This window comes from Camelus ferus, chromosome 34, assembly GCF_009834535.1.
Source record: "Camelus ferus isolate YT-003-E chromosome 34, BCGSAC_Cfer_1.0, whole genome shotgun sequence".
NCBI lineage: Eukaryota > Metazoa > Chordata > Mammalia > Artiodactyla > Camelidae > Camelus > Camelus ferus.
Window position 1 is genome coordinate 15,277,090 of NC_045729.1, and position 23,359 is coordinate 15,300,448.

A 23,359-nucleotide genomic window follows, 5' to 3' on the forward strand; every position below is an offset into this window, starting at 1 on the left:
GAAATTTAATAGGCTTTTTATTAAAGAAGGTACACAGATGGCCAACAGGTACATGAAAAGATGCTCTACAATCATCAGAGAAAAAAATTAAAATCTCATACCTGTTAGACTGGCTGCCATCAAAAAGATAAGAGACAGGTGTTGGCAAGAATGTGTAGAGAAAGGAACCCTTGTCCACTGTTGGTAAAAATGTAAACTGGTACAGCTTCTATGGAAAACAGTATGGAAGTTCCTCAAAGAATTTAAAATAGAACTACTGTATGATCCAGCAAGTTTCTCAATGTCTCATCGCTCCTTTCATGACAGTATTATAGCTTTAGTTTATTACTGTGTATTATTTCACTATATGGCCATATCACTTTTTATGTAGCAGCATTCTTATTGAAGATCATGGTTTTTGTAATTTTAAATCTTTAATGAAAATGAATAAATTTTACAAATAAGTAGATAAATTTTAAAAGATGTCTAAAATTATGTCTTTAGAAAAAGCTGGGCAGATCGTTCATGCCAGGTTATGCCAGATGCCTTCAGAGAGCCTCTGTCAAACACCTGTGCTTCCAAATTGTCCAGCCAAGGAGGCAGAGGAGCTAGGGAATGCATCGTATTTTCTCCCTGTATCCTGTCCTCTTTAGTCAAAGTTTGCTCTGGAGGAAGTTAATTCTCTATGTCAGTCAGGGTTCTCCAAAGGAAAAGAGCTAAATAGAAACACATTGAGAGAAAGAGAGAGAGATTTACTTTGAAGAATTGGCTCATGTGATTATGGAGGCTGTTAAATCCAAAATCTGCAAGGAAGGCCAGCAGACTGAAAACTCAGGGAAGAGTCAAAGTCCAAAGGTTGTCAGGCTGAAGACTCAAGGAAGAGTTAACATTTTAGTTCAAGTTTGAAGGCTGTCTGCTGCCAGGATTCCTTCTTATTTGGAAGAAGTCAGTCTTTGTTTTATTAAAGCCTTCAACTGATTGGATGAGGCCCACCCACATTAGGGAAGGCAATCTGCTTTACTCAAAGTCCACTGAATTTAAATCTCATCCAAAAAACATCCTTACAAAATTATCTGGAAGAGTATTTGACCAAATATATTTGACTCAGATATATTTGGCCCAGCCTGGTTGACACAAAAAGTAACCCTCTCCCACACTTATGGATCTCCCCAGTTCAGCACATACTGGAGAACATAAGCCAAATTCACTGCAGTGAATCACAGCACTTTCTCTGGATGGAGAAGCAACGGAAGGAGAAGGAAGCCTCAGCTGAGGCCTTGCATAGCAACAGACTTCAGGAAGTCCACACAGATGGCTCAAGGAGAAGGGAGCTCAGTAGACCTTACCACACACCCATCTTTTTAACCTTGTGTGCCAATAGGTGAGAACCAAGTTAGTCAGTGAAAACAGTAACCACAAGAACAGACTTTAAACAGACAGGATTCTACTACTGGAAAACTGAAGAAAATGAAAGCACTGAATTTCAAGCAAAGTAATTACATTAGAGAAAGATTTAAAAGGTGACCCTAAGCAGTGTCTTGGCTTCACCCCATTACCAAAAGCATCATCTTCAGTTTGTTTATCAGTATAGAGACTAATTTATTAAGCACCTACAAATATACATCTGAAGGTCATTTAGGGCTTTGTCTCCTCATCTGGATGTACATGTCTGGCTTTGAACAAATCCACTTCCTCTCCGAGTAGTGCCTGGCGCTGCTGGCCCCTTTGTCATTCAAATAGGCACATTCGCCTCCTCCTTTAATAGGAAAACTGCAATGGAAGAAGCAGAATCAATCAGTTGGTCACTGGACAATCCTTCAAAAGCAGAGAGAATAAAGATGGAAAAATAAACAACATTAACTCAGCTTCTAAATAGAAGACACATCACACATACCATCTCTTCAATATTAAAAATTACCCAGTAAGATATTTATTATTATTATCTCTTTCTATAAACAAAAACAACAAAAACCTTTGAACTTCCCAAGGTCCCGTAACAAATAAAACTAGGATTTATACCTAAATCCATGAAAAACCAGGGCCTAAGCTATTTCCACCTTCCTCACTCTGAGAAAGAGAAAAGTGAAGAAATGCTGCTATGTTGCAAGTACCTTCTTTTCATTCTTAGGGCCAGATTTTCTCCTGGCTTATGTGTTGATCACTAACTAGTCAATGGGCTTTGATTAGCTGCAGCTACAATAAATCAACTAGAGAGTCAATGAAGCAAATCTATCTTCCATCTATAAGCGTAGTGTTCTTTTTCTTTTTTTTTAACATTTTTTTATTGAGTTATAGTCATTTTACAATGTTGTGTCAATTTCCAGTGCAGAGCACAATTTTTCAGTTATACACGAACATACACATATTCATTGTCACATTTTTTTTTCGCTGTGAGCTACCACCAGATCTTGTATACATTTCCCTGTGCTCTACAGTATGACCTTGTTTATCTATTCTGCATATGCCTGACGGTATTTACAAATTTTGAAGCGCAGTGTTCTTTACTACATCCAAAGCTCCAGTTGGCTCGTGGGAAAGGTCAGACCCATAGTCTTTTCTCAGCATTTTCAGCAATATTCCACTTCCTTAAATAGCTGGAGACCTCAGCAGCTTTTTCTAAGCCCCAGATTTCACGACAGTCTTCATACTTCCCTGGTTGTTCTAGTACTAAAAATATGATGCAGTTAAGCTGAGTTTCATGGCCTGACACAGACATTTGGGTCAGCATTTAGACTGTAACTTTCTCCACTTTGCTAGTTGAAATTTCAGTACTCTGATGGGATTTGCTAATTGTTGAGACATGCTAGGTCTTAATAAATATAATATTTTTCGTTTCTATAGTGATCATCAGTTTTCAATAACTGGATAGTTAACAATGTATTTGATCCTTAAAACACTTTTAGACAGAGTAAATACATCAGAATTGTAAAGAAAGAAAGGTTAATTCTAATATTTATCAAGCATCCAAAATTAGGCACTGCAGATACCACAGTGGATAAATACACATTCTAATTCCTATAACTTACTATCTGTCCAAGGTCAAAGAGTTAATGAGTAAGAACTAGCTTTCAGACCTACTAATGTCCAGTCCAGGGCCCTTGTCACTAAATGTTTTCAGTGTTGACTATTTTATCATCATAAAGCAGCTTTTCAAAATCCCCTCATCTCCTCAGACAAGAAAGCATTTAGTGAAAATATCTGAATCCAAGTCTCCCAGCATTATCCAAACTGTTTTCAGTAATAGGAAGATCTTATAAATATACAATTGAGATTAAATTTGACAACGCCAAACTTTGCCTGTCCTATACCTTATAGCTATAATTTTATAAATATCAGGTATTATTACCATCTCTCATCATCCCCCGTAAAGGGCCAAAGACTGATGCAATGGTAGTTTAATTTAGCAACTTATCTTGCATTTACGCAACATTTCAAAGTTCAGCACATCACAGTCATACACCTCAAAACTCTGATCCTCATGTCAACCATAAGATCAACAGGGCAAGTACAATCGATTTTGTGACAGAGGTAAGTAAGCTGTTGCATGGTTTGCTCAAACTGAAAAAGTTGGTAAATGGCGTAGGCAAGATTGGCATCAGATCTGTAGTCCTTGTACCACGCCACCTGCGATAGGCTTTGGGTTGCTTCAAAGAGCTTGCAAAGCCCTTGCAACACACCAACTGGCACTTCCTTTATGACTAGTCTTAAAATAAGAATCTTTAGAGCAAACAACTGAAGAACACTCTCATTTTCAGGCAAAGTAAATTCAAACACAAACATTGCTGCCGTAGTTTTCAGAACTTACGAACTGTTCCATTCAGTGCCATTTATCCATTTCCACAGCTGTCCTTCTTCTCTGCTCAGCCCAATCCAGTGGTCGTAAGGGCCTTTATACCTTAAGAGGAAATCCTTCCAGAAAACACAGAGATGATATTCATTAACCTGGCATTACCCAGCCTCTCCCAGAAGAAATGCTGCATTTACGCTGGATTTTTAACTGTTCTTTTAATTTTCTTCTTGTTAATCTTATATTGCATAATAATACACAGAGAATACATTTAAGCTATCTATTTCTGTCAGTACTGCATCCGTTGTACACCTTCAGTTTGGGTGTTTTGTGTTCTCATTTACTTTGTGTCAATGTATTTTCTAATTCCCCTGTGATTTCTTTTTTCATCATTGGATATTATGAGTGAGTTCTTTAGTTTCCACATGGCTGTGAATTTTTCTGTTTTCCTTCTGTTATTGATTTCTAGCCTCATTCCATTGTGACTGCAACAGGAACTTGGCATGGTTTCAACCTTCTTGATGTTTTAAAAACATGTTTGTTTTAAAAACAAACCTTGGGTTTATCCTGCTAACACAGCAAGTCATTATATACTTAACACAACTGAGATGCACCGTTTTGATGAGCAGATCATTTTTTGGAAACACTATTTTCATACTACATAAAATACAAGAGCTTAGGGTAACATGAGATTAACTCTACTGTTGAACCTGTTAGTAAGGTTTTCATTTTTTTTGTCCTTTTCAGCTCCAGAATTTGTTTGGTTCCTTTCTACCTTTTTATTGATATTCTCATTTTATTTATATCATTTTCCTGATTTCTTTTCATTTCTTGCCTGTGGTTTCCTTCAGCTCACTGAACATATTTTAAACAGCAGATTTAACATATTTGACTAAAATTTCCAACGTCTAAGTTCCCTTAGGGATGATTTCTGTCAGGTATTTTTTTTCCTATGAATAGTCTATTCCTTTATATGTTTTGTAATTTATTGTTGACAGTTAGAAATTATGGGTATTTTGTGATAACTGAATCTTATTCTTCTGTTCTTCAGGGATTCTTGAATTTTTGATCATTGAAGCTTGGAGCCATCTCTTTGTGATGTTTCAGAACTGTTTTTTGCAGAAAACGTATTCCCTTTTGCATGTGGTCACTAAAATCTCTGTTCTGTTATCTCTCTATGATCCACAAGTTATCTGCCAAATATTTTCTTAAATGTTTGGTCCTCAAAGGGGAAAAACCAAACGCTATTTCTTTATGACCCTTGGAAACCACTTCAGTTGGTGGAGTTTTAACCAACTCCTTTGTGCCTGCCCCTTAGCAATGAAAAGCAGATCTCAGAAATGACAGTACATAACCCCAGTATCTGGAGGTCCTCATTGCCAACCCCGGCTCCAGCAAGCTGCACCAGGACCAAGGACAGCAGTCCCCTGGCTCCCTGCTATAATGGGGTGTGAAGAATGGTGGCCACTACTGAGCAGGAAGGCTGAACTTCACTAGATAAACTGAAATTTACCAACCTCTTCAGCAAGTGTTCAACTAGACTCCACAGTTTCAAATTAGTTATTTTGGAGAGTTTCTGTCAATTCAATAGTTATTTAGGTGGAGGCACAAATTCCAGGGGCTTCCCACTCTGCTGTCTTCCCCAACATCACTTCTCCTTGACTTATTTTGAAGCAGTGTTATTAACTTCACAGAAATTTAAAATTGTTTCCACCTCTAATTTTGAAACCCCTATTTGCACAACTCTTGCTCATAATGAGACAGGAAGGGGGCAGGGTACAGCCATTCAAGGAATGCTACAGCAATTAACATCAAAATGGTAAAAGATTCAACTCCTAGGAGGCCTTGAGGCTCAAGATGGTGTGAGATTTAACTTCTAGCAGGTCTTGAGCTTCATTATATGCTCACTGTAATATATTAACATGGTGAATAACGTGCCCACAGGCACCAGGGCAGTCCCAAGGCTGGCCACAAAAGGTCAGAGTGGGAAATGGCCAACTTCCTGGGAATCCCAGCCCCTTCCCCAGACTAGTCAGACTGGTCCTTCCACTTACTAGCATATGAAGCCCCTGAGCCCATAAAAACTGTCAACACTGCCCCCGCACCACCCCCCCCAATTCGGAGACGGCTCATACTCTGTCTATGGGGAATGTACCTACTTTTAATCTGAGCACCCAACCCTCACACTTCATGGCCTTTCTCTTGCCTTTCAGTGTATCTCTCTGAAGAAATTTACCTTTACTCAACTGTGGCTCGCTCTTGAATACTTTCTTGCGCAAAGCCAAGGACCCATACTTGGTGGGGCACATCCCAGGGGCTCAAATGAAGCCTGGGAAAGGCCCCCCTCACGCCCCACATCCATTTTTCCTGCTTCAATAAGTCAAAGAAGGCACTGGCTTGCTCTCTGACTATCTTCCTGCTGTGAATGTTAGGGGAATTATAGACGGCACACATCAGAATGAAGGACCTGCTGGATTCCTCTCTTCTTATGCTGAAAATTAAGTATCTACGTAAGTATAAAAACACAAAGAATATCATAGTGTCTTAATGGGGTCAAAAATTTTTATTCTAGCCAGAAGTATTTTCTTACCAGTTCCTGGAGAGTTTCAACCTGAACAAGGTCAGCACCTTGTGAGTTACAAAATCTCTGGCTGAATGTCCAGTTCTTGGTGTCATCAGAAAAGTAGAAACACTTTCTTTGGAAACCAATCCAGTATTCTGGGCATGCAGGTACAAGACATTCTGATGGGTTTTGGTGGAAGATAGCTCTAGTTACTGAAATGAAAAACAACTGAAGTTTATATTTTCCTACATAGTTTTCCAAGCAGAGCAATCCCCAGATGGGCTTTCTAGAGAACAGGCCCTTTCATGTTCCCCACCTCTTGCTTAAAGAAAAACTTCTATTTCCTGAATCTTCCCTGAATTTCAAGAAGTCTTACTCACCAGTTAATTATCAGAGAAGTCAGAACACACACAGACAAAGAATAGCAATCAGGCAGGAGAACTGGCAACAATTTAAACAATGATCACTCAGACAGCAGTCACTGTGTGTTTATTTTCCCCTGAAGCACACAGGTAGCAATCAATGATTCACATTCCTAAATTGTTTTTTCAGAAATCAGACTCCCGTATGATGAAACCAAGCACTTAAATCCCAGACCATGGAGAACTAGAAGGTTAATGATTGAAATTCCTGAAACATCACCCTGTGACCTCACTTCCAGCCAATCAGAGAGCTGTGCACGTGCTGATCACGCACTCCACAACCCTTTCCCTCACTCTGTCTTTAAAAACCCTTCCCTGAAAGCTGCTGGGGAGTTTGAATCTTTTGAGCATTAGCTGCTCATTGCTCCCTGATTGGTGTCCTGCAGTAAACACTGCACTTCCTTCACCACAACCAGGTGTCAGTAGCTTGGCTTTGCTGTTCTTCAAGTGAGCAGACCCAAGGTGAGTTTGGTAACACAAATGCTTTCTAATGCATTTTCCACCAGTTTTGTGAAATACTAAAAGTGCTATCGCATCTGCTCTGATTCATGCAGCATGTGTGTTGTGGAAATAAAAGCAAATCTTTGTCTCCAGCTATGACAGAATAGAGACTGCTACACATACTGGACAACAAACCTATTGACCAAAGTTCAAGCAAATCTTTCTTCTTTGTATTTGTTTTACAAAATTCAAGTTTTGTTAGAGAAAGTGGTGAGTAATCACTCTGCTCCACATTTCTGTCCAGAGGTGATCTTGAGCAAATATCTAAGAAATCTTGGTAGGTGACCATGAGGATGACCATGAAGGGTTAATTATTACTTCTGTCTTAAGTCCATTGTCCAAGTTCAATCATATACAAGTTTTATCATTACAACACCAACCAGTAAACTGAAGCACAGAGTAGTTATTAGAGCTGTCCAAGGTTACAGAGCATCACAAGTAAAAGAGCTGAAATTCAATTTCGAGACATCGGAATCCAGAATCTGCACTCAGATCTGTGCCCTTAAACGTTACACTCTCACTTGTAATTTGACTGGCAACTTGGTGACCTGAGAGCAATTTAATAAAAGATGAACAAGTGGTGAGGATGACAAAGGACATAAAAATATAAGAGGACATGAGCATATACTTCAATAAGTTATTACCTGTCTTTGAATTAAATCGTAAATTTTATTTTAAATTGCTCAGAGTTATAGGTTTCTGTATTATTCTGATCACACCAAAACTTATCAAGAAGACTGACCTGGGACCTCAATGTTTTTTGGCCCTCTCTTCTTTTCAATGTCATTAGCCTATACCCTAACTAATATGTTGTTTAAAAAATACACACTGAATCCTTGCCCAAAAGTCAACCATAAACACAATTTTACAAACTGTACACATAGGCTGTTACTGGACTATTTCAATATATCTTCTACCAGAATCCTAGGCCCAATGACACTGAAGTGATTTTAATTGAAAACGTAGTTTCTGAGAAAAAATATATATAGTAAAACCACATGATAAAAGGCCTGGTAACAACGTAAATTAAAGCATAATCTGACTGTCAATTGGGTTCTGCTTTCTGTAGATTCTGGTCATTCCATTAAATTTGTGGCAATGTGACTTCTATCTTACCCAGTTAAAACTTAAAACCCTCTTATAAGGTTATTGGAATTTAATTCACTTGGTGAAATAAAAAAAAAACTATTAGGAGCTATAAAAGACAAGAAAATTATCATGTCTTCTTTTAGTAAATGGAATTCTCTAGGTGAACAAAGATTGCAATTCACTTACCGAAAAAAGTAACCAGTACACACACCATGAATGTCAGACATAGGATAAGAACCACATGTAGTTTCAGGATAGGTTCACCAGGATGCCTTTTGGAAGGACAATAAACTGGAAAAATCATCAAAAATTATTTTTTACATTAAATACAGACATCAGACTACTAGATGCATTCCTCATCAAAATGTTACTTCCGTTTAATTTCTCCTCTTTTCACCAGAGAGATCTAGTGACCTGTCACTTTACGAATTTACAATTCAGTCTTTAAAGTTGTATTGTTCATAGAAGTTAAAATTAAACACACAAACTATGAATTAGCCTTGCTGTGTCTTGAACTAGCTTGGTACATTTGTCACGATTGATGAGAGAATTATCAGTACATTATTATTAATTATAAGTTTATAGTTTGCATTAGAGTTCACTCTTTGGGTTGTACATTATGGGTTTTGACAAATGAATAAGGAAATGTACCCACCGTTAGTGTCATACAGAAGGTTTCCACCGCTCCCCAAATCCACTGTGCCCCACCCATTCATTTTTCTTGCTCTCACCCAACCCCAAAACCCTGGCAACCGCTAATCTTTTTACCATCTCCCTTGCCTTTTCCAGAATATCATAGAAGTAGAGTTATAGCACGTGCCTTTAGATAGCCGCCTTTCCCGTATCAATAGCATTTACGGTTCCTTCATCTCTTTTTGTGTCTTGATAGCTCATTTCTTTTTATCACTTAATAATACTCCAGAGTATGGATGTAATAGTTGATGAATTCACCTATTGAAGGACTTCTTTTTTTTTTTTCAATTTTTCTCTCCTTTTTGGGTGGGGTGGTGGTAATTAGGTTTGTTTATTTACTTATTCATTTTTAGAGGAGGTGCTGGGGATTGAACCCAAGACCTTGTGCATGCTAGGCATGCACTCTCACGCTTGAGCTATATCCTCCCCCAAAGGACTCCTTGATTGTTTCCAAGTTTTGCAATTATGAATAAAGTGGCTATATACACTCTTGTTCAGATTTTTGTGTGGATGTAGGTTTTCAGTTCATTTGGGTAAATACCAAAGAGTGCAATTTCTTGGTCATAGGGTAGGAGTATGTTCGGTTCTGCAAAACGCTGACAAACTGTCTTCCAAAGTGGCTGTGCTATTTTGCAGTGCGGCAGCAGTGAATGAGAATGCCTGTTGCTCCACAGCATCACCAGGACTGGCGTTTAGGATTTCAGCCATCCTAATGGGCACGTGGTGGTCACATTGTTGTTTTGATTTTCAGCCCCCTGATGTTGTTCTACCAAGCAGAATATGATTATTTGCACTCTGTGTATCTTTTTTTTAGTAAGGTGTCAGTTTAGAGCTTTTGCCCACTTTTTAACTGGGATTTTTGTTTTCTTACTGTTGAGTTTAAGAATTCCTTATATATTTTGAGTATCAATCCTTTATCAGATATATGTTTTGCAAAGATTTTCTCCAGTCTTCTCATTCACTTAATGGTATTTTTTATAGAGCAGAAGTTTTTTATTTTGATGACCCTAACTTTATTTTTTTTTTTCTTTCATGGATCATGCTTTTAGCATTGTATTTAAAAACTCCTTACTGAACCCAAGGTCACCTAAAATTTCTGTGTTATCTTCTAGAAGTTTTACAGCTTTCCAGTTCACATTTAGGTCTTTGACCCATTTTAACTTTTGTGAAAGGTGTAACGCCTGGGTCTAGATCCTTTTTTTTTTTTTTTTTTTGCATATGGCTGTCCAGTTGTTTCACCACCATGTGTTGTAAAAACTGTCATTTCTCCATTGCCTTTGCTCCTCTGTCAAAATCAGTTGATGAGAGGTGAGTCTGTTTCTGGGGTCTCTTTTCTCTTCCATTGGCCTGTTTGTCTACTTTTTCACCAATACCACACAGTCTTAATTGCTGTAGCTTTATAGTAACTCTTGAAGTTAGGTAGTGTCAGCCCTCCAACTTTGTTCTTCAAAACTGTATTGGCTATTCTGGACTTTTCATCTTTCTGTGTAAACTTTAGAATAAGTTTGTAGATACCAATAAAATACCTTGGTGGGACTTTGAATTGAATGACTAGATTAAGTTGGGGAGAACTGACATTGTGACATTATTGAGTCTTTCTTTCCAAGTACATGGAATATACCTCCATTTATATTTTTACTAATTTCTTTCATCAAAGTTTTATAGTTTTCTTTATACAAATATTATATATATATATATATGGTTATATTTATTCAATTTTTTGTTTCATGCTAATATAACTGGCATTGTGTTTTTAGATTTTTAAAATTTTCTTTATGGATGTCAGTTTTCTATTTTAATTCCATTATGGCCCGAGAGCATATATTGTATGATTTTTCTTCTTTTAATTTTTAAGCTATGTTTTAAGGCTCAGAATGTGGTCTAACTTGGTAGATGCTTAATGGGACCTTGAGACAAATGTATATTCTACTGTTGTTAGATAAAATAGTTTTATCTAATTACTGCTTTCTTTAATTTGTGGGATCTGATGCAAACTACAATTAGTTACAGTCAGAACTGAATTGAATTACAGGATACCCAATTGGTGTCAGAACACAAAGCCACAGAAGATATACTGGTCAAAGAAACTGGGTACTATATCCTGTGGAGTTTCCTTTCCCTGGGTTCCTGCTCCAGTCAGGTGTGGTGCCTGTATCCAGTAGTGTACCTCTTCAGTTCTGGGGCAGTGATTTTCCATATCACCTCAGTTGTCTGGTCGATATAAGAAGAGATGTTGTTGTTTTTTTTTTCAGTTTTTTCTTGTTCTATAGATGGGAGCAATGACTTTTAAGCCCCTTTTATGGTAGACCAGATATCTAAAGTCCTTTAGAAGACAGTTTTCTCTTTTATGCCCTGGTGCTAAATTCATATACCCACAGGACAGGACAGGACAGGACAGAGGTCTCAGGTTAAGCCTAAACCATAAATTCTAGGCATCTATGAACATTTCTGAGGGCAAGAGGATAGGCCAGTCAAGAGATCTCAAATGGGAGGTGGGGTTATCTGAAAAAGCATGGACCAAAGGCAAAATAGGCTGGGTTAATACAGAAAAGAAAGGGGGAAGATATATAGCTCAGTGGTAGCACGTGTGCCTAGCATGCATGAGGTCCTGGGTTCAATCCCCAGTACCTCCATTAAATAAATAAATAAATAAACCTAAATACTCCCCCTGCCCCCCAGAAAAACAAACAATAAAATTTTTAAAAACAAAATAAAAAAGGAAAGTTGATTAATAAAAACTTTTTGTCATTTTATTGTAAGTGCTATCAAGGACAGAACTTGGTCGATTTGCTTGCCATTTCGTTGTACCTCCAGCATCTAGATCAGTGTCTATGAAATAGAAAGGATTCGATAAACACCGGACAAATGGGTGATTCTGGTTCCATGTAAGTGGAGTTAGCACAACACAGACTGTCTCTCCTACTGAATGTAACTATAAAGCCTTGACAGAAAGCACAGAGCAGCTACTTGAGGACTCTAAAAACTATATAGCAGCAGTAATTCTATGAAAAACACCAGAATTTGAGCCACCAAGTCCGTGTTGAACAAGCCCTCCTCCGTCTCCCCAGTGGCCGTGCCCTGAGTGTAACACACCCAGAAGCCAGGGATGGAGCGCCCATCAGGGCACAGACCGAGAGAGCCTCCGGAGAAGCAGTCCGGCTCCGCCTTGAGTAGGGAAGTGAGCTCCTAACCCAGACAGTATGAAATTACCTCATTTTTTTCTCGCTTTGTTCTCCATTCTTGTGTGCCTCAAACCTGGGGCAATCTCAAGACAGCAGCAGCAGTGACAATCACGACACCTCGTGCCCGAATCCCGGAGGGAGGTGAGCCACCCTCTTCACTTGGTGGAACTGTGGTTCCAAGAAGGTGGAGCCAAGTGCTTTGCTTTCTTCCGCCTCCTTTCTCTTTCCTCCTGCTATGTGGGCTTACAGATGCAGCCACAATTGTAGAAGTGCATGTTCTAGCAGGGTAGCTACAGTCACAAATTTCTGGCTGAAGGATGGAAAGAAAAAAGCTTCTGGGAACCGATGACAAAGATGGAGGAACTCTGTAGAGACCTCTGAACCTTATTTGTTAACTCCTGGCCTCACCTCTACCCTCCACATACACACACAAGCTGTGCATGTGTACCCTTGACTCAAATTAAAGCACTGAAGACATTAAGACCTAAATTATTTATAATAGAACATTGCCACAATCCCAGATCGGCCACTGGGTGAAGCACTTACAAGAAATATCTGAGTAACACTCCAAAGGCTCTGAAAACTGAACTGACGTTGGGACCAGAGACCACAGAAGGCCTAAACATAGGTAGAGTGATTTCCTGCTAAAACCAATGCTACTTACGTGCTCTAAAAATATAGACACAGTCCAAGAGTCTCATAAAAAAAACTTATTCAAAATGTCCAGAATATAATCCAAAATTATTCAGCATATGAACAGCCATGAAAGTTTTCACTTGCATGGGGAAAGGCAGTCAACAGAACCCATGCTGAAGTAATGCAGAGGCTGCAATTATCTGGCAAATATTTTAAAGCAGCTGTTATAAAAATACTCAAAGTACCAAATGAATGAAGAAATAAATGAAATAATTTAACAAGAATTAGAAATCATCTTTTTCTCATCTCAATTGCCTTCTCTCTAAGTTGATTACTACTTTTATCAAGGACAAAAATACCTTTTCTATCCTAAATTATGGTACCTCAATTTTCCCCAACTAATAAAAATTACCTGGATTGAACCCAGGACCTCATGGATGCTAAGTACATGCTCTTCCACTTGAGCTATCCCTGCCCTCTTGCTCAGCTTTTTGATTTGTAAATATCTTTTACTTACTTTTTAATGTTTTCTCTCCTATGATCTCCCATGATAGGTTTTCTACCTTATTGAATAATAATAATACGTTACGTCTGTGTAACACTCCACAGTTGGTACTCTTCTCAGTGAAATTAATCATTTCATTCTCAGTCATAAATTTAGCTCAACTCTGTCCTCTCACATCTTTCTCTTAATAATCCCCTCTTTGTACCTGTTAGTGCAAGGACTTCAATATCTGCTAATGGTCACACAAATTATAAAGCAGTATGTGACCTCCAGCACCTCGTCTCTCATCCTTGGAAGCTCTGTACCAGTTAACCATTTTCGGTGTAAAAACTAGAGTCCATCAGTATCACTACCTTCCCACCCTGATTACCACACTCACTCCATGCAGCCCAGCCTCTTACCTGAATTTTTAATCAATTCAGTTGGAACAAAGTCTTTCTCTATGTTATCAGCACTATGCATTTTGTCTTCCATTTTAAGAGTAAGCTAAAATTGCAGTCAACCGTTTGAGCTTCAAGAAGCATGTAAAGTAGAAACCATTTGAAATTAGCATTAAGGAAATGAAATGGTTAAGCTAGGCAAAATATGAGTGGTGTAAAGATAGATCAGTGAAACACGTCATAACAGAATACACTGAGTTTTTCCGTGATCTCTTTAACAGGTAGTGAAGGTACAAAAACAGATCTATGGATCAATAGATAAGAATAGAGAGCCCAGAAACAAACACACAAACTTTTGGTCAATTAATCTTTGACAAAAGATGCAAGAATATATAATGGAGTAAAGACAGTCTCTTCTTCAGTGTTGGGATAACTGTACAGCTGCATGTAAAGCAGTGAAGTTAGAACACCCCCTCACACCATACACAAAAATAAACTCAAAATGGTTTAAAGACTTAAAGATAAGACAAGAAACTATAAACCTCTTAGAAGAAAACATAGGCAAAGCATTATCAGACATAAATCTCAGCAGTGTTCTCCTAGGGCAGTCTACCCAGGCAATAGAAATAAAAGCAAAAACAAACAAATGGGACCTAATTAAATGTATAAGCTTTTGCATAACAAAGGAAACCGTAAGCAAAACAAAACAACCTATGGAATGGGAGAAAATATTTGCAAAAGATGAGAATAACAAGGGCTTAATTTCCAGAATATATAAACAGCTCCTATAACTTAATAAGAAAAAACAAACAACCCATTCAAAAAATGGGCAGAAGAACCAAAGAAGCAATTAATTTTCCAATGAAGACACACAAATGGCCAATAGGCACATGAAAAAATGATCAACATCACTAATTATCAAAGAAATGCAAATCAAAACTACAGTGAGGTATCACCTCACACCGGTCAGAATAGCCATCATTCAAAAGTCCACAAATGATAAATGCTGGAGAGAGGATAGAGGAAAGGGAAACTCCTACACTTTTGGTGGGAATGTAAACTGGTGCAGCCATTGTGGAAAACAGTATGGAGATTCCTCAAAAAACCTAAAATGGACTTACCATATGATCCAGCAATCCCACTCCTGGGCATATATCCAGAGGGAACTTTAATTCAAAAAGATACCTGCACCCCAATGTTCATAGCAGCACTATTTACAATGGCCAAGACATTGAAACAACTTAAATGTCCATCAACAGATGACTGGATAAAGAAGCAGTGGTATATGTATACAATGGAATACTACTCAGTCATAAAAAAGAATAAACAATGCCACTTGCAGCAACACAGATGGCCCTGGAGAATGTCATTCTAAGTGAAGTAAGCCAGAAAGAGAGAGAAAAATACCATAAGATTATCACTCATATGTGGAGTCTAAAAAAAAAAAAAGCCAAATAAACTTAATTACAAATCAGAAACAGACTCACAGACATAGTAAACAATCTTATGGTTATGGAAGGTGGGAAAGGATAAGTTGGCAGTTCGAGATTTGCAGATACTAACTACTATATATAAAACACGTAAGTTTCTACTGTATAGCACAGGGAACTATATTCAATATCTTGTAGTAGCTTATGGTGAAAAGAATAAGAAAACAAATATATGTATGTTCGTGTATGACGGAAGCACTGTGCTGTACACCAGAAACTGACACAACATTGTAAACTGACTATACTTCAATAAATTTGTACTTTTGTTGTAAGACAGATTGATGCTTGTTCATTTGAACAAAGAAAATAAGGACTTATTAAAAGGGATAAAGAGTCTGTCAGAGGAAGAGAATATTATGCAAGTGGAAACAACAACAACTCTAATCCAAATTAAAATCCACGCCTCTGTTTTTCTGGCCATTATGAAAAAGCAGCTATGAACATTCAGTACAAGGCCTTTGGGTGGACATTCATACATCTTCTTGTTGGGTATGTATCTGGGAAGGGAGCTTCTGACTGATAGGGTTTGCTTATGTTTCACTTTAGTAGATTTATCAGTGTTTTCCATTTCCTTAATGTTTTCAAAGAACCAGTCTTTAGTTTGGCTGGTTCTCTCCACTGCATTCCCTTTTCTATTGTCTGCATTTCTGACCTTTAACCTTTCCTCTTTCTACCTTTGGGAGGTCCAATATGCTGTTTTTTTAATCTCACTTTTTGAGACAGACAATTTGCTCATTCATTATTTTCTTTCTCCTTTACCAATACATGCATTTAAGGTTAAAAAATTCTCTACGAGTATAATATTAATTAAATCGTGCACGTTTTGATTTCTGGTTGATTGTCATTGTTTGTGGTTGTTAGGTTCCATAAAGTTTCCATAAACTGAATCAGTGACTGTTGACCCCATTGCTCCTGGAGAAATAAAAGCTGAAGTTCCTATGATCCTCTAGGCAAAGCATTTACATCAACCAATCAACAGGTAGCCTTGTTTTATGTGTGTTTCTATTTCAAGACAGAAGAGGCAATTTTTCATTCATGAGCATGGAGGTCTCATAGAAATGAGACCTAATAAGTGTTCAAAACAGGCAGCTTTTATCCTGTTTAGGAAAACAAACAATAAATTTGTGAGAAATTGACAGGGCAAAGAAATTTACGCTTTGGGTGCTTAATTAGTGAAGAATCTAAACTGAGTTTGGGCTTGGAGTAGTCAATCAAACAAGTAACAGGGTTTGTTTATGCAGGTTTCTCAGCCCCAAATTCCCTGTCTCTGGTGATAAGAGCATCCTTCCACCCCCAGAAGCAAACAGTGTTCTTCCTATGAGAGACTTATACTCTGCGTTCAGGGAGACAGGTGGGAGGGTCAAAATGTCCATCCTGCGTCCGCCATTTCTAAAGTGACTTTCGTTCAAAATAGTCCGTATGCCATTGAGGCACATTCAGGGACAGTCTACCATGGGCCCTAACAATAGCCTGCATGTAACAAATTTTTCTAAGTATTTCAAATTCCCTAGAAAAGAATGTGTATTCACTCATCATTGGTTAGCTGTTTTCTCTGACAACTAGTCAACCATTATTGTACCCATTGTTTTTGTGTTTCCTCTAAGATAAAAGAGTATCCTTCATTTTATGCTGTCTCATATATTTTAGGACTTTACCACTTCCAAGAACTGCTTGAACTCAATGCTTTAACTCAAATGACTTCTTTCCCAACTTTTTATTGTTGTCATGCACTCAATTCTAGTTTTACTTTTTACACTTCTCAAGGTATTTTTATTATTGTTTTGTGTAATCAATATTAATTTATATTCCCCTTTCCATGGCTCTTTGGCTCTTGGCCACATTTCCATGTTTCTATCTGAAATCATTTTTCTCCTGCTTGAGGAATTCCTTTTAATGTTTCCAGGATTGGGGCTGATAAATTCTTTTACGCTCTACATAAATGTCTTCATGCTAACTTATTTAATTCTTGCTGCAGTTTGGGGTTATAAAATTTCCACTGGATTTGTATTTAGAGAATCCACTTCTCTGGTAAAACATGTCATTTTCATCGACTATTGTCTGGAATGTGTTAATCATAATCATAGGTATTTTAAAGTTTGGGTTTGATCATTCCAATTTCTGAGTCATCTATGTGTCCGCTTCTTATTTGTTTATACATTTGTTTGTTTTACCTCTTGACACAATAAGAGAATTTTTGCTTGAATTTTGTCGGTGTAAATACATCTGTATCTAGATCTAGATCTAGATCTATATATAATATGAAAGCTTCCTCCAGGAGTATTCACATGATCACATTATCCTCTGGTCAGCATTAGATTGGGTAGCTATTGCCTTAATCCACCAAGGACTGAGTGGATTTAAATCTACATTGCAGTTTCTGCAAGATTCTCTCAACCCTTTCTCTACCATTCCACCATTTCTTGTTTGTTTTGGTACCTATGGTTAAGCCTTCTAGAAATTCCATCTGCGAGCTCAGATTATTACTAAAGCTCCTTCTCCTTGTTGGAGATTGAGTTTTTTTCTCCTCAACATCAGATGACTGTCAAAAATCCACTCTGCTTTTCACATTTGTCTTCCTAGTCTCTCCCTGTGAAGTTGAAGAATCTGCAAATGGCTTGAGGGGAAAAGATTCATCTCACTTCTCTGGCTTTCTCTTCTCTTTGGAATTTTGGCTCTTCAAGGACATTGACAAAGATTTTTTATCTCTCCTAGGAGACTGCCTGCTAGCCCAGAGCATGTCACCCATCACCAAGGGGCCTCTAGGAGAAGAATCTCTCACAAAATGTTTACTCACGTCTCTGAATCTTTCCTTGGAAGTGTTCCAATTCCTTCAAAGATGTTTTTTTAAATCTGGCTCCTCTAAATTCTCAGTAATAGTTTGGTGTCTCTCAACTTGTATTATAGACAGAAGTACAGAGGAACTTTCAGGTTTATCCTTTTTCCATCATTTCTTTATTTTGTTATCAAAGAGGAAAAGAAATAAACCTTGATAAATTTCACATTTTCTCGGAATTCCCATATAGGTGACAGAACTAATAACGTTACTTTTACCGCTATTCTCATGGCATGATGACCTAAAGCTGCAGTTTATTATCACTTCCTGTGATCCCGAAACTTTGGGCAAAGATTGAAAGATATGTTCTCATTTAATGGGTCCAAATATTATTACTTTGATTTTAAGAAGAGTTCCTTGAGTGAGAGTTCAAGTAACTTTGTCTAAGTTCACAATTAGGGGCAGAGTTCATGATTAAATGATTTGATTTGGAAATTAGTTTGAAATGAAGGTCAGTAAATAACGGTCAAGTGTTGACTCATGTGGCACTTCTGCATTAGTCACACCGTCTATTAATATAAAATTTCTCAGTTTCTACTAAAAACTGCTAACTGAAAACTAGCCTTGCCACCTGCCTCTACAAGGACATGATCACATTGGCACTTGCCATCCACCTCTGCTGGTATTAAATCATGAGCGGCAGCCACTGACCTCCAACCCTCCCTGAAAGGAGCTCAGGGCGGAGATCAGGAATGATCAGTCCATGCTTTGGAAAAACTGGCAGAACAGGGCTTCATACAGTCAGATATTTTCAGAAGATTTTTATGAGCCCAAATGCTTGCATCTCCTCATATCTAGAAAAGCACTAAAACCATTAACGGCGACATCCGCTCCTCATGACCAGTAGCAGCCTCTGCCTGTGTGTGTGCTTGACTGCACGACCCTCCCCTTCACTGAAATCGTATATAATACTGGGTTTTCTCCACCTCTTTGGAACAGTTTCTCAGAGCTTTCTGAGATGCTGTCTCCCAGGCTACAGTCTCCATTTTGCCCCAGATAAAACTTATACAACTCTCACACTGTGTGTTGTTGGTTTTTTGTTTTTTTTTTCTCTGTTTTCCCTTACACCAGGTGAAGTTCCTTATTAAACCACATGATTTCCCGTAACCGCTGAGCCAAATCAGCCTGTTTCCTGTAACTGCTCCTCTTTCTAACAAAACGAAACTGAACATTTTGTGGCTGGAGTCAGAATTATATGATTACTCGATTACCATTTAGAGCATGTTTTTGAAGCTTCACACGTTTAGCTCACCATGCCAGGTGAATTCTAAGCATACAGTAATGAAAAGATACAATCTTTTCCTTTCAGGAACTTAAAGGGGGAACTGGAAAGCTGAGTGAGTATTTAAGACGATTCATTGGGACAAGTTGCAAAAGGCAACAGAAAAAGTTATTATGAGAGCACTTAAGGAGAACCCTGATCCCAGGGAAATTTTTCCAAGGAGATGTTAACTAAATTTGCAAACTGAAGAACTGAGTAGGTGTTAGCTAAATGTGAGGCATTTGAGGTGCATGGAGAAGTGTTCTAGTTGAAAGGAACTGCATTAATTTATGCCCAAAGAGAACATAATACATAGTAGATTTGGGAAAACTTCTTAAATTTAAAATGGCTTGAGTACAAATTATGAAAGAAGGATGAGAAAATAACCGTCCAGTTAACACAAGGTCTCCTTATCCATCTATGTGAGTTCATAACTCCTAAGCCATAGCCTCTTGTCTATTTTCTTATAAAATCCCATCTGATAGCTGACACCATATGTGAGACATAGGACATGTTTTTATATGGTTCTTAGGGAGTTGTGGTATGAAGGGGGAAAGTACACAGAATCATTTTAATTTCACTATGGAAAGAATTTTATTCTTTCCCCTACCAAAGTTTTTTTAATTGCACCTACATTTAGGAGACAGAAATGAGTAATTGACTGGATGTGAAGATAGAAGAAAAAGCCCCTTCAAGTTACCCATTACTCCATTTTATTCCCTGACAAATACAGAATCATAATCACTAACATATATACCTTGAAATAGAAGCATCTGATATTATACTGAGTGAGAAAAGCTAAACTCAAAAGACCACCACCGTTATGATTCCACTTATACAATATTCTCAAAATGACAAAATTACAGAGATGAACACATTAGTCGTTGCCAGGGGCTAGAAACTGGGTCAGAGGGTGTGGAGAGAGAAGGAGATGGATGTAACTGTAAGAAGGAAGCAAGGGGGATGCTTGTGGTGATGCAGCAGGTCTGTATCTTGATTATGGAGCTGGTACACAAATTTGCACATGATAAAATTGCATAGAATTTTAGACACACACAAGTGCATATAAAACTGGCAAAATCTGCATAAGATTGGTGGATTGTACCAACTTCCTGCTTTTGTTGTAGTTATTAAGACATTACCATTGACAGAAACTGAGTGAAGAGTACATAGAACCTCTTTGAACTTCTTTTTACACTTCCTGTGACTCTATGATTATTTCAAAATAAAACAATGATAAAAGAAAAAGAAACCTTGCAAGTTACCCATCAAGTTACCCATTACTGCTCTAAAGAAGTGTCTGTCTCAAGCGATTAAAATAAAAGTACTACAATCACTGATATGTGATTGGATGTATCAGCTCACATCTGTGAGTTACCAGGTGACTTCTGCCCCCGCTTCCCTCGGGCCTTTCTGCCTTTGACAACAGGATGGATGGTAGATGTAGTCAGTGAAAGAGGAACGCAGTCAAGGAGAGAGACAGGAAAGAAAGAGCCTTTGGAGCCAAGTAAGTCCAACACAAATAATGACTCTTCAGCCTGGTGGTTATTTGACTTCACATACACACAGTAGGTAGAACACCAGACCCCCTAAAGAAACCAAGTCCTAACCCCCCAAACCTGTTGATATGTACCTTATATTTTTTAAACATGAGTCTTTGAAGATGTGGTTAATTAAGGATCTTGAGATGGGGAGATTATCCTGAATTATGTGGGTTGGACCAATTGAATCCCATGGCTTCTTATTAGGGGAAGGAAGCAATGTCACCATCAGAGAGAGATTTAAGATGCTACGCTGCTGGCTCTGCAGATGGAGCAGGACGCTACAGCCAAGGAATTCAAAGGTCTGCTAGACGTCCTAAAAGGTGAGGAAAAAGATTCTGCACTGGAGCCTAAAAAAGACACATGGCTCTTCCAATACCTTGATTTTGGCTTGATCCATTTTGAACAAACAGCCCAATCAAAAAATGAGCAGAAGATCTAAATAGATATTTCCCCAAAGAAGACACACACAGATGGCCAACAGGCATATGTAAAGATGCTCAATATCACTATTGGAGAAATGTGAATCAAAAGTACAATGAGGTGTCACCTCACATCAATCAGAATGGCCATCATTAAGATGTCCATAAATAACAAATGCTGGAGGGGGTGTGGAGAAAAGGGAACCTTCCTATACTGTTGATGGGAATGTAAACTGGTGCAGCCACTATGGAAAATAGTATGGAAATTCCTTAAAAAACTAGAAATAGAGTTACCATATGATCCAGCAATCCCATTCTTGGGTGTATATCTGGAGAAACACAAAATTCAAAAAGATACATGCACACCAATGTTCATAGCAGCACTATTTACAATAGCCAAGACATGGAAGCAACCTAAAAGTCCATTGACAGATGGCCGGATAAAAACGTGGTGGTATTTCTATACAATGGAATACTACTCAGCCATAAAAAAGAATAAAATAATGTCATTTGCAGCAACATGGATGGACCTAGAGACCATCACGCTAAGTGAAGTAAGCCAGAAAGAGAAAGAAAAATACCATATGATATCACTCATATGTGGAATTTTTAAAAAGGAAAAAGAAGATACTAATGAACTCATCTACAAAACAGACTTGCAGATATAGCAAGCAGTCTTATGGTTATGGGGGGAAAAGGGGTGGGAAGGGATAAATTTGGGAGTGTGAGATTTGCAAATGTTAGTCACTATATATAAAAATAGATTTAACAAATTTCTTCTGTATAGCATGGGGGACTCTATTCAGTACCTTGTAAAAGCCTTTAATGAAAACGAATATGAAAATAAATATATGTATGTATATACATGACTGGGATATTGTGCTGTACACCAGAAATTGACACATTTTTGTAAATGACTATACTTCAGTTTTTTTAAAAAAGCTGTCAATTCATAAAAAGACATTGAGTTAATGGGTCTTAAATACTCGTTACTAAATGAAAGAAATCAATCTGAAAAGCTGTACAATTCCAACTATATGATATCCTGAAAAAGGCAAAACTATGGAGACAATTAAAAAAAAAAAAAAAACTGGTTATGGGGGTGGGGGGAATGGAGGGAGATAAATTGGCCCAGAAGAGAGTATTTTAGGGCAGTGAAATTGTAATTATGCACATACGTCAATATACTTTTGTCCAAACCCATGGAATACAAAACACCAAAAATGAACAGTAAAGTTAACTATAGACTTTGGGTGATGATGACGTGTCAATGTAGGTTCGTCCCTGGTGAAAGATGTCCCATTCTGATTAGTGTTACTGATAATGGAGGAGGCTATGTATGTGTCTGGTTAGGGAGTATATGGAAAATCTCTGTAGCTTCCTGTCTATGTTTTTTGAAGTTATCTCTGTTGCAACTGGACCTTTTTTATTGTTGAGTTTTGAGAGCCCTGTATTCTAGGTGTGAGTCCTTTGTCAGACATCTGATGTGCAGATTTTCCTCCCACTCCCAGGCTTCTATTTTTATTCTCTTACAAAGTATTATACAAAATAAAAGTTTTTCATTTTGATGAGATCTAGTTTTTTAATTTTTTTTCCTTTTATAAATCATGCTTTTGGTGTCAGGTCTAAGAATTTATTGCCTAGCTCTATATCCAAAATTTTTTCTCCTGCGTTGTTGTTTTTTTTTCTCAAAATTTTCTAGTTTTATGTTTTAGATTTAAGCCTAGAGTCCCTTTGGGGCTAATATTTGCTTCAGATGTAAGATTAGGTTGAAGTTCATTTTTGCCAGTGGATGTCCAAGTACTCCAGCATCATTTATTTACTGAATTGCTTTTGTACCCTTGTGAAAATTCAGTTGGCCATATTTGTGTGGGTCTATTTATGGGTTCGCTATTCTGTTATGTTAATCCATGTGCCCAGCACTCTGCCAATATTACTTTAATGACCTTAGCAATAGAGTAAGTCTTAACATCATATAGAATAATTCCTTCCACTTTATTCACCTTTTTCAAGATTATTTTAGTTATTCTAGGGCCTAGGGCCTTCCATTTGAATTTTGGAATAAGTTTGTCTAT

The 23,359-nt window shown here is 37.8% G+C and overlaps 1 protein-coding gene and 1 long non-coding RNA gene across 2 annotated transcripts in view; one reads left to right on the top strand and one right to left on the bottom strand.

Moving 5' to 3' along the window:
- CLEC2D (C-type lectin domain family 2 member D) lies at positions 1 to 13,881 on the bottom strand. Its single transcript, XM_014565575.2, has 5 exons — positions 13,759 to 13,881; positions 8,528 to 8,632; positions 6,357 to 6,541; positions 3,785 to 3,888; positions 1 to 1,749 (listed from the first exon to the last, which is right to left on the bottom strand). The coding sequence occupies exons 1-5, from the start codon at positions 13,829 to 13,831 to the stop codon at positions 1,611 to 1,613; spliced, it is 606 nt and encodes a 201-aa protein (XP_014421061.2). The 5' UTR covers positions 13,832 to 13,881; the 3' UTR covers positions 1 to 1,610.
- The window catches only part of LOC116661271, a 23,108-nt gene continuing 6,837 nt past the window's right edge, over positions 7,089 to 23,359 (top strand). The window contains exons 1-2 of the long non-coding RNA XR_004317089.1: positions 7,089 to 7,213; positions 21,070 to 21,185. This is a non-coding gene — a long non-coding RNA (uncharacterized LOC116661271). The remainder of the gene's footprint in view (positions 7,214 to 21,069; positions 21,186 to 23,359) is intronic.